Source organism: Macaca mulatta, chromosome 14, assembly GCF_049350105.2.
Source record: "Macaca mulatta isolate MMU2019108-1 chromosome 14, T2T-MMU8v2.0, whole genome shotgun sequence".
Taxonomy (NCBI): Eukaryota; Metazoa; Chordata; class Mammalia; order Primates; family Cercopithecidae; genus Macaca; species Macaca mulatta.
The window spans coordinates 90598389-90610557 of NC_133419.1; the positions used below are offsets into that span (position 1 = coordinate 90598389).

The 12169-nt window shown below is 38.2% G+C and overlaps 1 protein-coding gene across 1 annotated transcript; it reads left to right on the forward strand.

Moving 5' to 3' along the window:
- The first annotated feature begins 1968 nt into the window (after positions 1 to 1968).
- On the forward strand, positions 1969 to 9035 carry LOC144334541 (tripartite motif-containing protein 51-like). The gene is made up of 6 exons (XM_077964784.1): positions 1969 to 3091; positions 3373 to 3468; positions 5271 to 5501; positions 6214 to 6236; positions 7184 to 7281; positions 8358 to 9035. The coding sequence occupies exons 1-6, from the start codon at positions 2651 to 2653 to the stop codon at positions 8855 to 8857; spliced, it is 1389 nt and encodes a 462-aa protein (XP_077820910.1). The 5' UTR covers positions 1969 to 2650; the 3' UTR covers positions 8858 to 9035.
- Positions 9036 to 12169: the final 3134 nt, after the last annotated feature.

Below are 12169 nucleotides of genomic sequence, written 5' to 3' on the forward strand. Positions count from 1 at the left end.
TGTCAGCAGCAGAGGCTGCAGAAGATAGAATATTGCTGAACAGCGAGTGTACCTGTCTGATTCTTGCTTTGGAGGCTTCCTCTCAGGGGTATACTCCACCCTGTGAGGTGTGGGGTGTCAGACTGCCCCTAGTGGGGGATGTCTCCCAGTTAGGCTACTCAGGGGTCAGGGACCCACTTGAGCAGGCAGTCTGTCCCTTCTCAGATCTCAACCTCCGTTTTGGGAGATCCACTGCTCTCTTCAAAGCTGTCAGACAGAGTCGTTTGCGTCTCCAGAGGTTTCTGCTGCTTTTGTTGTTATCTGTGCCCTGTCCCCAGAGGTGTAGTCTACAGAGACAGGCAGGTTTCCTTGAGCTGCTGTGAGCTCCACCCAGTTCTAGCTTCCCAGCTGGTTTGTTTACCTACTTAAGCCTCAGCAATGGCGGGCGCCCCTCCCCCAGCCTGGCTGCTGCCTTGCCACGAGATCACAGACTGCTGTGCTAGCAATGAGGGAGGCTCTGTGGGTGTGGGACCCTCCCGGCCAGGTGTGGGATATTATCTCCAGGTGTGCCTGTTTGCTTAAAGCACAGTATTGGGGTGGGAGTTACCCGATTTAGCAGGTGTTGTGTGTCTCAGTTCCCCTGGCTAGGAAAAGGGATTCCCTTTCCCCTTGCGCTTCCCAGGTGAGGCGATGCCTCGCCCTGCTTCAGCTCTCCCTGGTCGGGCTGCAGCAGCTGACCAGCACTGATTGTCCGGCACACCCTAGTGAGATGAACCCAGTACCTCAGTTGAAAATGCAGAAATCACCGGTCTTCTGTGTCGCTCGCGGTGGGAATTGGAGACTGGAGCTGTTCCTATTCGGCCATCTTGCTCCGCACCCCCTCCACCTTCCTTAATATGCTAAATACCACTAAAGAGGTGGGTGTGGTCTTCAAAGATTCATATAAAAGGATGTAGAAGAGAGAAGCTCATTTTGCTCCAGAGGAGGACAGCACTTAGAGTTACCTGCATTCAGGCGGCCTCAGAAAGTCAGCTCTGCAGGGAAGGAGCTCCTGATCTTGGCGAGTACTTAAAAGAACTTTTTTTTGGAAAAATAACTGCAGAAAACATTCTTAGAGCCCTGGGGTGAGTGCAACTTATTACCAAATAGTAAATTACAATGATAAAAATATCTACCTGTCTTAAACCTACTTAATGTTATTATATGTAACTCATAATATTACTACTCATTTTATGACATGAGGTATTAATTGTTGTTATTGGCTCAGATGACCTCTGAAAAATATTTGCATTTTTTGCTTTTTTTTTTTTTTTTTTTTTGGAGATGGAATCTTGCTCTGCCGCCCAGGCTGGAGTGCAATGGCATGATCTTGGCTCTTGGCTCACTGCAACCACCACCACCTGGATTCAAGTGATTCTACTGTCTCAGCCTCCCGAGTAGTGGGGATTACAGGCGCCCATCACTATACCCGGCTAAATTTTGTATTTTTAGTAGAGACGGGGTTTCAGCATATTAGTCAGGCTGGTCTCGAACTCCTGACCTCAGATGGTCCACCTGTCTCAGCCTCCCAAAGTGCTGGCATCACAGGCGTGAGCCACCGTGCCAGGCCTAAATATTTGCAATTCTAAAATTTTCACTTTTGGCACTTAAATTCAACACTGCTTAGTAAAAGACAGTAAGGTAAATGCCTTCAAACTGCCAAAGCAAAGATTTGGAGGTCAGGGATCTCCAGAGAGACAGAACCGTAGGATGTATACATAACTATAACTATAACTATATATAAATTGTGTGTGTGAAAGCAAATGGCCTTCTCTCTGCCCTTTTTTTCGGTCTGAGCTCCCAGCTGATTGGATGGTGTCCACTCACATTGAGGGCTGCTGTTCCCCACTCAGATCACCAACTCACATGTCACTCTGGAAACACCTTCACAGACTCACCCAGAAATAATGCTTCACCAATTCTCCATATATTACTTAATCCAGTCAAGTCAACACCTAAATATAACAATAATGCCATAGTAATATAATTGTACATATTTCAGTTTTAAAAAAACTGATAATATTTGAGTTCATAGTTTGAGTAGCCCAAGGAGGAAGTTAATTTAAGCCACAAGAAAAATAACTCAATATCTTTCATTATTTATTTTCTCTCTTAGTGAACATAGACTGGTTTAGTTGTTGTCTTTTTGTTTATCTGGTCGGTTGGTTGGTTTTGGGGTTGCTTTTGTTTCAAAGAGCCGGGCTTCTGGGTCCCTCTTTCTGAAAATATGCCATAGAGCCCTCTGACCATCTTCTCGTGTTTTCTTACCCAGTGTAGGTTTTCTACTCCTCTCCCATAGTCATTCAGTAGTTACTTGAAAGAGGAATAGGGACAAACATGATTTATTCTAGACCACTTAAGACTAAAACCCAAGTTTCGTATCAATCCCAGGGAATAGGTTATTGAATAGATTTGCATTATGTTATGGGCAGGAACTAGGAGTGGAAAAGGTTGTGAGTCATCTAGTTAGTGGTGTCTGCTCTAAAGCCTGAAGACTCTCCTTGTGTATGAATTTTTCATTTTTGTTGCAGAGGAAATAGTTTGTTTCACTTTAATGAGCACTGTTGAGAAGAAAATATTCCTATCACATATCACCACATGTTGACAGATTTTCACCAACCCAGACCCCAAAATGACGTGCTGCTCTTTCTTCCTCAGAAACATGAATTCTGGAATCCTGCAAGTTTTCCAGAGGGAACTCACCTGCCCCATCTGCATGAACTACTTCATAGACCCAGTCACCATAGACTGTGGGCACAGCTTTTGCAGGCCCTGTTTCTACCTCAACTGGCAAGACATCACGGTTCTTGCTCAGTGCTCTAAATGCAAGAAGACAACACGGCAGAGAAACCTGAAAACTAACATTCGCTTGAAGAATATGGCTTCCATTGCCAGAGAAGCCAGTCTCAGGCAATTCCTTAGCTCTGAGGAGCAGATATGTGGGACTCACAGAGAGATAAAGAAGATGTTCTGTGAAGTGGACAAGAGCCTGCTCTGTTTGCTGTGCTCCAACTCTCAGGAGCACCGAGACCACAAACACTGTCCCGTTGAGTGGGCTGCTGAGGAACACCGGGTAAGTGATGCCTCTGAAGATCTATTTCTATAAAGGACACATGAAATTCTTGTAAGTCTATTTCCTTGGAGATTGGATGATGCCATCTCTGTGTCCCTTTAAGCATGTCTGTTATGAGCTTCCTTGGCTTCACGCCTGTCACATTTGACAAACATTTGGAGAAACAAAGCAAACTATTTTCTATGGACCAATTTGTCTCTCATTTGGGGTCCTTCGTATATCAGAGAGTGAATGATACTTTAGTGTCTTCATTTGTGCTTCAATTCATGGCTCTTTTGCAGGAGAAACTCCTGAAGAAAATGCAGTCTTTATGGGAAAAAGCTTGTGAAAATCACAGAAACCTGAACATGGAAACCACCAGAACCAGATGCTGGAAGGTTAGTACCATGTTACTCTACCTTCTCCAGTAACTTATGGTGAACAAATGGGTGACTCTTAAAATAGGAACTTGATCTCAATCCATAATATTTCTGGAATTCAATAAAAAAGGAAAACATACTTGAGAAAAAAATACCCTAATTTTTTATATAAGATAGTGTGACACTTTGGTAGGATTTCTAACCAGACGACAGATGTTACCCACGCATGCTCATCTGTCTCCATACAAACCTATAGCAATACACCAGCAAATACAAGAAACTGGGCCATTTCACAGCATTCTCAATGGGCTGCCTGGATAACTTCTGGGCACAAGCGTTATTTGGCCATCATGGAAATTTCAAGTAAACCTTCTAAGGCTGAGTCAGCATGAATTTGAATCCTGGTGGGCAAATATATTTGAAATGTGAGTTAAATATCAGGCAGAAGGAGCGAGAGTGCAAATTTAGAGGAAGCATGAAATTAAGTATCAGAATTAATTAATATTGAATAAGTCATAACACGTAATGGAAAAAGGGGTGAGAAATGTACACTCATGTCTTGAAGACACAAATATGTGAGAAATATGGGAACTAGTGTTTAATATAAGGAGAACTTTAAGGACTTGAGAAGAATTCTAGAAATGATTTTGTCTTTGTGGACGTTTATCTTGAGGGTATGATATCTAATATTAATTCATTAATTCATTCTAATATAAATTCATTGAAAAATATTTTATGAATACCTAGTGTATGTCAAATATCAACTTAGAAAATTAAGTAGTAAAGAAGAAAGAAAACACAAAAATCTTGCAATTGAAATGAGAGAAGCAAATGGTCACCATGCAGATATGTGAAGTACATGATGTGTTAGAGTGTAGTAGTGTCTTTGGAGAATAATCAAGCAGGAAAGTAGAAAAGAAGCACAGAGGTTAGGGACTGGGGATGAGGGTTTGGGTTTTAATTAGTGTGGTCAGAAAAAAGGCTCATGGAAAAATTCACACTGAAACAAAATATCAATCAAGAGGAAATATAGATATCCTCCTGTTTGCCTTCCCCTTCCTCATAAATGTAGGAATATATATGAGTACCTGGGTGAGGGTGTGTGTATATATATATGTGGATATATATGAGGAATATATATACACACACAGATACACATAGATATTCCTCATATATCCATATATAGCTATATATGAGAAATATATATATGAGTACATATATGAGAAATATGTATATATATGAAAATAATTCTAGATATAGGAAACAGCATGTGCAGTAATATTTCATTTGCATTTATTTGGGGGGTTGAGGAACCACAAAGAAATCCATGTTGCAGATTAGGGTGAGTTTGGATGAGAATAAATGAAACCTAATTAGACTATGTGGTGCTGGGTGAAATGCATTGAGTTGACAATGCTAGTCTGTGGTCATTGCATAATTTCTCATATAATGGGTTTACATAAATTGCCCCAATTCTCCAAAATAGAAAGAATGGTTTCCTATCTAGCCAATATTGCTTGATAGTTTAATTCTTAAGCAAGAACTGTGTTTTCTTTCTATAAATGTGTGTTGGAAGAGAGAAATCCATTTTTATATAACGATCTTGGAAAACATTTTATCATTAATCAAGTAAACATAACTGGGCAGAAACACCTATGTTGATATTAATGCAGAAAAAAGGAGAGGAATAAAATGTTGTGGAATCTGAGAATTGACAAGACTGAGGGTTAAAATATTGGATGTTCAGAATGCTAAGAGGAATCAGTGAACTTCAAGAGAAGATGGATACAACATTTCTATTTTGACTCTTGTCACTGCAGGATTATGTGAGTTTAAGGAGAGAAGCAATCAGAGCTGAATATCAGAAGATGCCTGCATTTCTCCATGAAGAAGAGCAACATCACTTGGAGAGGCTGCAAAAGGAGGGCGAGGACATTTTTCAGCAACTCAATGACAGCAAAGCCAGAATGGAACATTCGAGGGAGCTTTTAAGAGGAATGTATGAGGATCTGAAGCAAATGTGCCATAAAGCAGATGTGGAGCTACTCCAGGTACGGGCTGACCATGGGGTATCAGGATGTAGAACTTTCACATACATGGGTGTTTTTCCTCTCTCCTGAAATCCAACCCCACTTTACTTCCATGATTTGTTTCTAAAAACACGTTTCTATAACTAATGCTACTCAGTTGGGAGGTTATAGCCTCTCCTATGGATTCTACCAACCGAAGGTCCCTCCTACTTTATCCACCAGCAACAAAACTTTGTGGAATGACCAAGGTAACAGCCCCAAGGAATATTTCCCATCAAAAGTCAATGATATATTTAGGATTTTTGAAAGTGGATAAAATGAGAAGTGATTCATTTGCACTTAGGTTAATTTGGAGACACGGCATGATGGAGAAGTTGGGGAATCTAGGATCACATTAATATTATTTTGGGATGCACTCATTTTGGTAACAGGGCTTAGGGAAGATGACTGAGTAGCTTCTTTATGGTTACAGCAGAGCACAGACTCTGGGGGCCTCCTCTTCCTTCACTTGGAAAGAGAATGTCTTCAAGACTGAGACTTTATAAGGACATTAATTCATGACATATGACAGACTGGGATTTTCATGAGAAAAGAAACAAAAAATGCTTTCCAGGAGGGAAAATTGTAGGAAAATAATATCTTCAGAAACTGCCTCCAAATCTCACAGTGAACTTAGTGGAAATCGCATCATGTGGAAAGCACTAAGCCTTTCTTTTTCTTTTTTATCTTACAGGCTTTTGAAGACATATTACACAGGTGAGTGCATACCAAGATTTTAGGAGCTGCTCTATCAGTTTCCACAAAAACCAAGCAGGAACTTTGACACTGAAGGAATAATTGATTCAGATATTGACGTTACCTTGTGCTGGTTGTACTTTCTCCATCCCCCACCCCATGTTGTCTTCTATTTTGTGGCTATACTCAGTGATTTTATTAGGCAGTTCAATGAAAGTCATGCAAAACCAAAAAACAGACAAAATATAAAAATAAAAAAGAAAGAAAACAAAAAATCGGTGAAAGAAGAATAAGAATGTGAGCATCTCTATTACTAATTTCCTTTTTATTGCTCAAAAACCTGCATATTTGAAAGAGAAAATGTTACATTTACTACATGGCTACAAAGTCAACCAGGGGAAGCCAGGGAGAAAAAGGGAAAGTATTTTAGCAGTGAAAAGTGTTGATGATTTCTAGTTCATATTTAAATATATAATTCTGAAAAACAGATGAGACGAACTATTTGGAATGTTTGAACTCTGTAGGCCTCCAGAGAACCTCAGTTATAAAAGGCAGATTTCCCTGCCTGGAGCATATTTCAACACCCTGGCCTTGAGAAGGAAGCAACAGATGCAGCAGTCTTAAAAATAAACCCACCTTTCCAGATGGTGATATCAGGAAATTCTGGTGAAGTCTGGAACCCAGAATTTTATTTTTGAATATTCCCTTGGTCTTAAGATTAATGATCCTTACTAATTTGGAAAATGAGAAGAAAGACCCAAATGAATTCTCACTCAGACAGATTTTTCTATCATGCTTGAAAATCAGGAACTGTGAATAAGAATGAATCTGAAACAGAAAATGATAATTTTGGAATTAGCAAATGTGTGGGTTAAAGGGAGTCTCATGAAATGTCTTTTAAATAAAAGTAGTTGATTTTTATGTACCTTTTGGCTGTAGATGTGGTAACTGCATCTTTCTCCTTGCAGGTATGAGTCCCTGCTGCTGCAAGTGCCCGAGCCTGCGAATCCAGAGCTCAGTGCAGGGCCCATCACTGGACTGCTGGACAGGCTCAATGGATTCAGAGGTGAGTGTCAGCCCATTGGCAGAATTCCCACAGTGTATCACTTCTTGTTAGAATCATGGGGGTAATATTTTACCCTTCATCAAATCGTTATTTCATTTCAGAAGGAAGTGAGCGATATGACTATGCAACCCTATTATATCTGTGTTTCTATTTATAGTCCAATTTATAACATGAAGAGTAAAACATAGTGAAAAACAAATACGTTCTGGACTCACATGGATAGAGCTATGTTTTGGGTAAATGGAATGACATAAGAAATAAAAAATTGAATAAATGGAACAATGCTCAGAAGGAAGCTTAATAATCCAAAGTTACATAAAAATTTTACATTTCTTTACTGTATTTCACTTGCATTGTTAAAAAACAGTTTTTTGGGGAATAGAGTTCACAGCAGTTTGTTGGAGTATTTGTATTTTCTTACAGTAGATGTGTATTATTGATACAATGTGAAAATTTGACTTACTATGTAAAAAGAAAGAAGAAATTATTTTGTAAATAGAAAGTCAAAATAGAAATGATAATTTCAGTTCAGTTACAACATGAAGACCTACGTGTAAAATCTAAAATTCAGTTTCAATCTAGAGCTAGCAGGGAAGTCCACAGAGTGACTGGTGAAATATTTTGCAAAAATCTGCATTAAGTTACCACTTATAATGTGAACATATGGACTTTTATCCAGTTATCTAGAGCAGTGCTTGAATAAACTAAAATCTTCCCATTCTTGTCAAAAGTATATCACTAGTATTTAAGAACAAGAAATATTTTAATAATGACCTTGATAGCTGAAGGGCATTCGGGGCATATAACATTTCACTTTCACATTGGAAATTGGATTAAAACAGGCTGGTTTTATATTCAACTCTCAATTTTTGAGTTTTCAATACATTTTCAATGTCTGTTTTTAGGATGTTGTTTTTCCTATAGAGAATATTAATCATCCTTATACTTGATTAACTGTTGTAATCAAAATTCTCCTGTCCTTGTAACTTCAAATTTCTTGGTAGAACAAATTTTCCCTCAAGAATTCTAATTTCTATTATTTACATGTAGCTATACTTTTTTTGTTATTTCTGCAGTTGATTTTACTCTGCAGCCTGAAAGAGCCAATAGTCATATCTTCCTGTATGGAGATTTGAGAAGCATGAATGTTGGATGTGACCCTCAGGATGATCCCCACATCACTGCAAAATCTGAATGTTTTCTTGTATGGGGTGCTCAGACTTTCACATCTGGCAAATATTATTGGGAGGTTCATGTGGGGGACTCTTGGAATTGGGCTGTTGGTGTCTATAACAATTATTGGAAAGAGAAGAGACAGAATGATAAGATAGATGGAGAGGAGGGACTCTTTCTTCTTGGATGTGTTAAGGAGGACGCTCACAGCAGTCTCTTTACCACCTCCCCACTTGTGGTGCAATATGTTCCAAGACCTACCAGTCGGGTAGGATTATTCCTGGATTGTGAAGGTAGAACCATGACCTTTGTTGATGTTGATCAAAGTTCCCTGATATACACCATCCCTAATTGCTCCTTCTCACCTCCTCTCAGGCCTATCTTTTGCTGTAGTCACTTCTGATCAGAGACAAGTCAGAAATGTGTCTATATGCTGTGGGAACCCATTTGTCACAGAAAGCCCTCATTTCTGCACCTCATCAAACAGGACAAATAAGTTATATTCAATGTCTTTAGTTGCATTCTAATGTCATCAAACCTCATTTATAGTGTTTCTATTAAATATGGTGAAAACTTTAAAACCACGTGTATTGGTTCTTTGTTTAATCGTTTTTGGAAAATCATTACCCATGATGTATGGAATAGAATATATACTCTGGTTTTTCATTATTTCTGAATGTCACAAAGTGAAATAATAGATGACAGAGTTGTCTAAACGAAGTTAAAATCAAAGGAACAAAGTAGGGATCTTGGGCTTCATGAAAAAACTTGGAGGCAAAAGACTCAATGGTAACCTGGCAATATTTTCTGCCTCTTCATCTAATATTTTCTGTCTCTTCATACTTATCCATGTGTTTTATTTATGAATCTATACTTTGAGGTCATCTTATTTGACCTCCTATGCTGTGCTGATCTTTCTAAATCTCATATACACAAATGCTCATACATTATTAGAGTGTTTTTCTACAGTGAAATTTACAAGGTGATCAGGACAATGCTGGATCAATTAAATATTCAAATGGACATAACTGAATACGGACCCCTACCTCAAACCATACACAGTTCATTTCCACATGGATTCACGTTCTGAAGGTGAAGGGAACACAATAAAATATTCTCACAGAGAAAGATTTCCTAACCAAGACAAAAATGTAACAATTAAGAAGGAAAATTTAGTGAGTTTATATCAAAAATGATGACTTCTGCGTTTCAAAATATACCACCCAAGAATTAAAATGCAAAGGAAGAGTGGAGAAAAATATTTAACCCAACATATATGCAATAAAATACAATACATGTGATTAAGGAATGTAATCAATAAAAGAAAATGAACCCAATATAAAATTGGGAAAATATTTGAACAGGCACTTCATAAAATTGGAGGCATAAATAACTGGACAAATATGTAAAAGGGATTACTTGTATTAGTCCTCAGAATAATAAAAATTAATCCAGAAGTTGAACTACAGGCGTCCATAAAAATTAGCAAAATTTAAAGACACATAATATTGTGTTGTTGTGAAAGACAAAGAATCAGTGAAAGTTATTCATGGCTGGAGGGATGTAAACTGAAATACTTCTCGGCAAACTGACTATGAGCATTCCTTATCGGCTAGATATTCTAACTCTAAAATAGATTCCACAGGTTGCCTATGTGTATTTCAAGATAAACACAGTGTTGATCATTGCATCAATTTTTATAGTAGCTCCAAATTGGAGACAAAATAAATACTAATCAACAGTAGAATTGCTAAATAAATTGTGATCTCATCATAAAAAATAATTCTGTAAAACAAAGATAAGATGAAAATGCAATAAATTAATGAATCTCAATGAGAAGAAGAAGAATTGAAACACACAAATGTTATATTATAAATAAATATATTTAGATAAATTGTGAACTCCATTAATTGATACTAGAAGTTAGAATATTGAATAATATTTTGGGAGGTAATCGTTAGGAAACTTAAAAATTAACCAGGATGAGATACAGGAATCATTTCAATCAAAGAGAGAAACTAAGTATTTTTCAGGCAGAAGAAAATTATATACATATATAAAATATTTTAATGTATAAAATAAGAAGCTTGAAATAAATGAATTTGATGTTATGCCTAATTTTTCAAATGCATATATATGTATATATATATACACACACACATAATTTAATTTATGGTAAGTTAACATTAAGACATAAACTTTTTTTATTATTATACTTTAAGTTCTGGGGACATGTGCAGAACCTTCAGGTTTGTTACATAGGTATACCTGTGCCATGGTGGTTTGCTGCACCCATCAACCCATCATCTGCATTAGGTATTTAGCCCTGTGATATCCCTGCCCTGCCCCCCACCCCCCAACAGGCCCTGGTGTGTGATGTTCCCCTCGCTGTGTACATGTGTTCTCAGTGTTCAACTCCCACTTATGAGTGAGAACATGCAGTGTTCACTTTTCTATTCTTGTGTTAGCTTCCTGAGAATAATGGTTTCCAGCTTCATCCATGTCCCTGCAAAGGACAAGAACTCATCCTTTTTTATGGCTGCATAGTTTTCCATGGTGTATATGTGCCACATACATTTGTTTTACAGTCTGTGAAGAGATTCACAGAATATCACATTTTAAGATCTGTATTTACCTCCCCATCTCTCCCGTGTGACACTGCCCAGAGCAGTGCCTTGAGAACTTTTGCAGCAGGGAAAGCGGCTTGGAGAAGCGTGCCTGGGAGACGATGTGGCACTGCCTAGCTGGGTCCTCGGCTGACATAGGTGAGGGTAGGGCTCATGGGGACTTGGTAATGCTGTGAATTATGTATGTGTGGCAGGAAGGTGCCACAATGCCAAGGTCCCACGTCTTTGAAATTCCATGAGGTCCGCATGAAGTTGAAATAAACACCAAGGGCAGTCCTCAAGGGAAAAATAAAAGAAACACCCACATAATGGACTCTTTGGAACTGAGTCTGGAAGACAGGGGTGCCTGGTCCACTCCAGGAGAATTTGCCTAAAAGAAGTTTGCTTCCCATTGCATTCTCTTTGCTTGTTCTAAATATCACCTCCTCCCCATTCCTGTAATTTGCATCATTCTGGGCTCCTTACTTTTGCTGCATCCTTTTTTTACATTTTAAGGACGCCTGGATTCGATTTACTTAGGAGCACATAAAGGCTTAATTTTGTATTTCTGGTAATCATTTATTATATTTCCCCCATTTTATCAAATGACACGTTTTTCTCATGTCTATTTTTAATATGTTAAAAATTTTGTATCCAGTTTATCTAAAACTCCTTGCTTAAAATGAGTTTAATTCTAGCAAGCTATACATGCTTATCGCTGCATTGTTTTATAATTTGATGATAAATGTTTTCCCCCAATATATGACTGTATGGATACTTTTTAAAAAGATACAATAAAATCCGATCTCTCTGTCTCACTTGATTAAGTGGCTGAACGAGTCAATCCCTCCATCAAATAGAAATATCCGGCATCACTTAACCTAATTAATAAGAACATCCAGTGTGCACGTGCACCCACGATGAGAAGACCAAAGCAAACAGCCAAAGAGGAGAGAATCCCATGATTTCTGTGTAAACTCCTACAGATAACATAAATATTTATTGCTAGAAACAGTATTTTAAATAAAAGGTTTTCAGGCAAGTGTATTAAAACTGCCTTGGATACAAGGGCCCTATCACTTGTAAAACTTAGCAAATCGGATGACGAT

Bases quoted from the DNA above. Each gene is read 5' to 3' on its own strand.
- LOC144334541 (XM_077964784.1), top strand. From the start codon at position 2,651: ATGACGTGCTGCTCTTTCTTCCTCAGAAACATGAATTCTGGAATCCTG. The intron at 5,502-6,213 runs GTACGGGCTGAC...TTTATCTTACAG, and splicing joins CAGATGTGGAGCTACTCCAG to GCTTTTGAAGACATATTACA. The intron at 7,282-8,357 runs GTGAGTGTCAGC...TTATTTCTGCAG, and splicing joins CAGGCTCAATGGATTCAGAG to TTGATTTTACTCTGCAGCCT.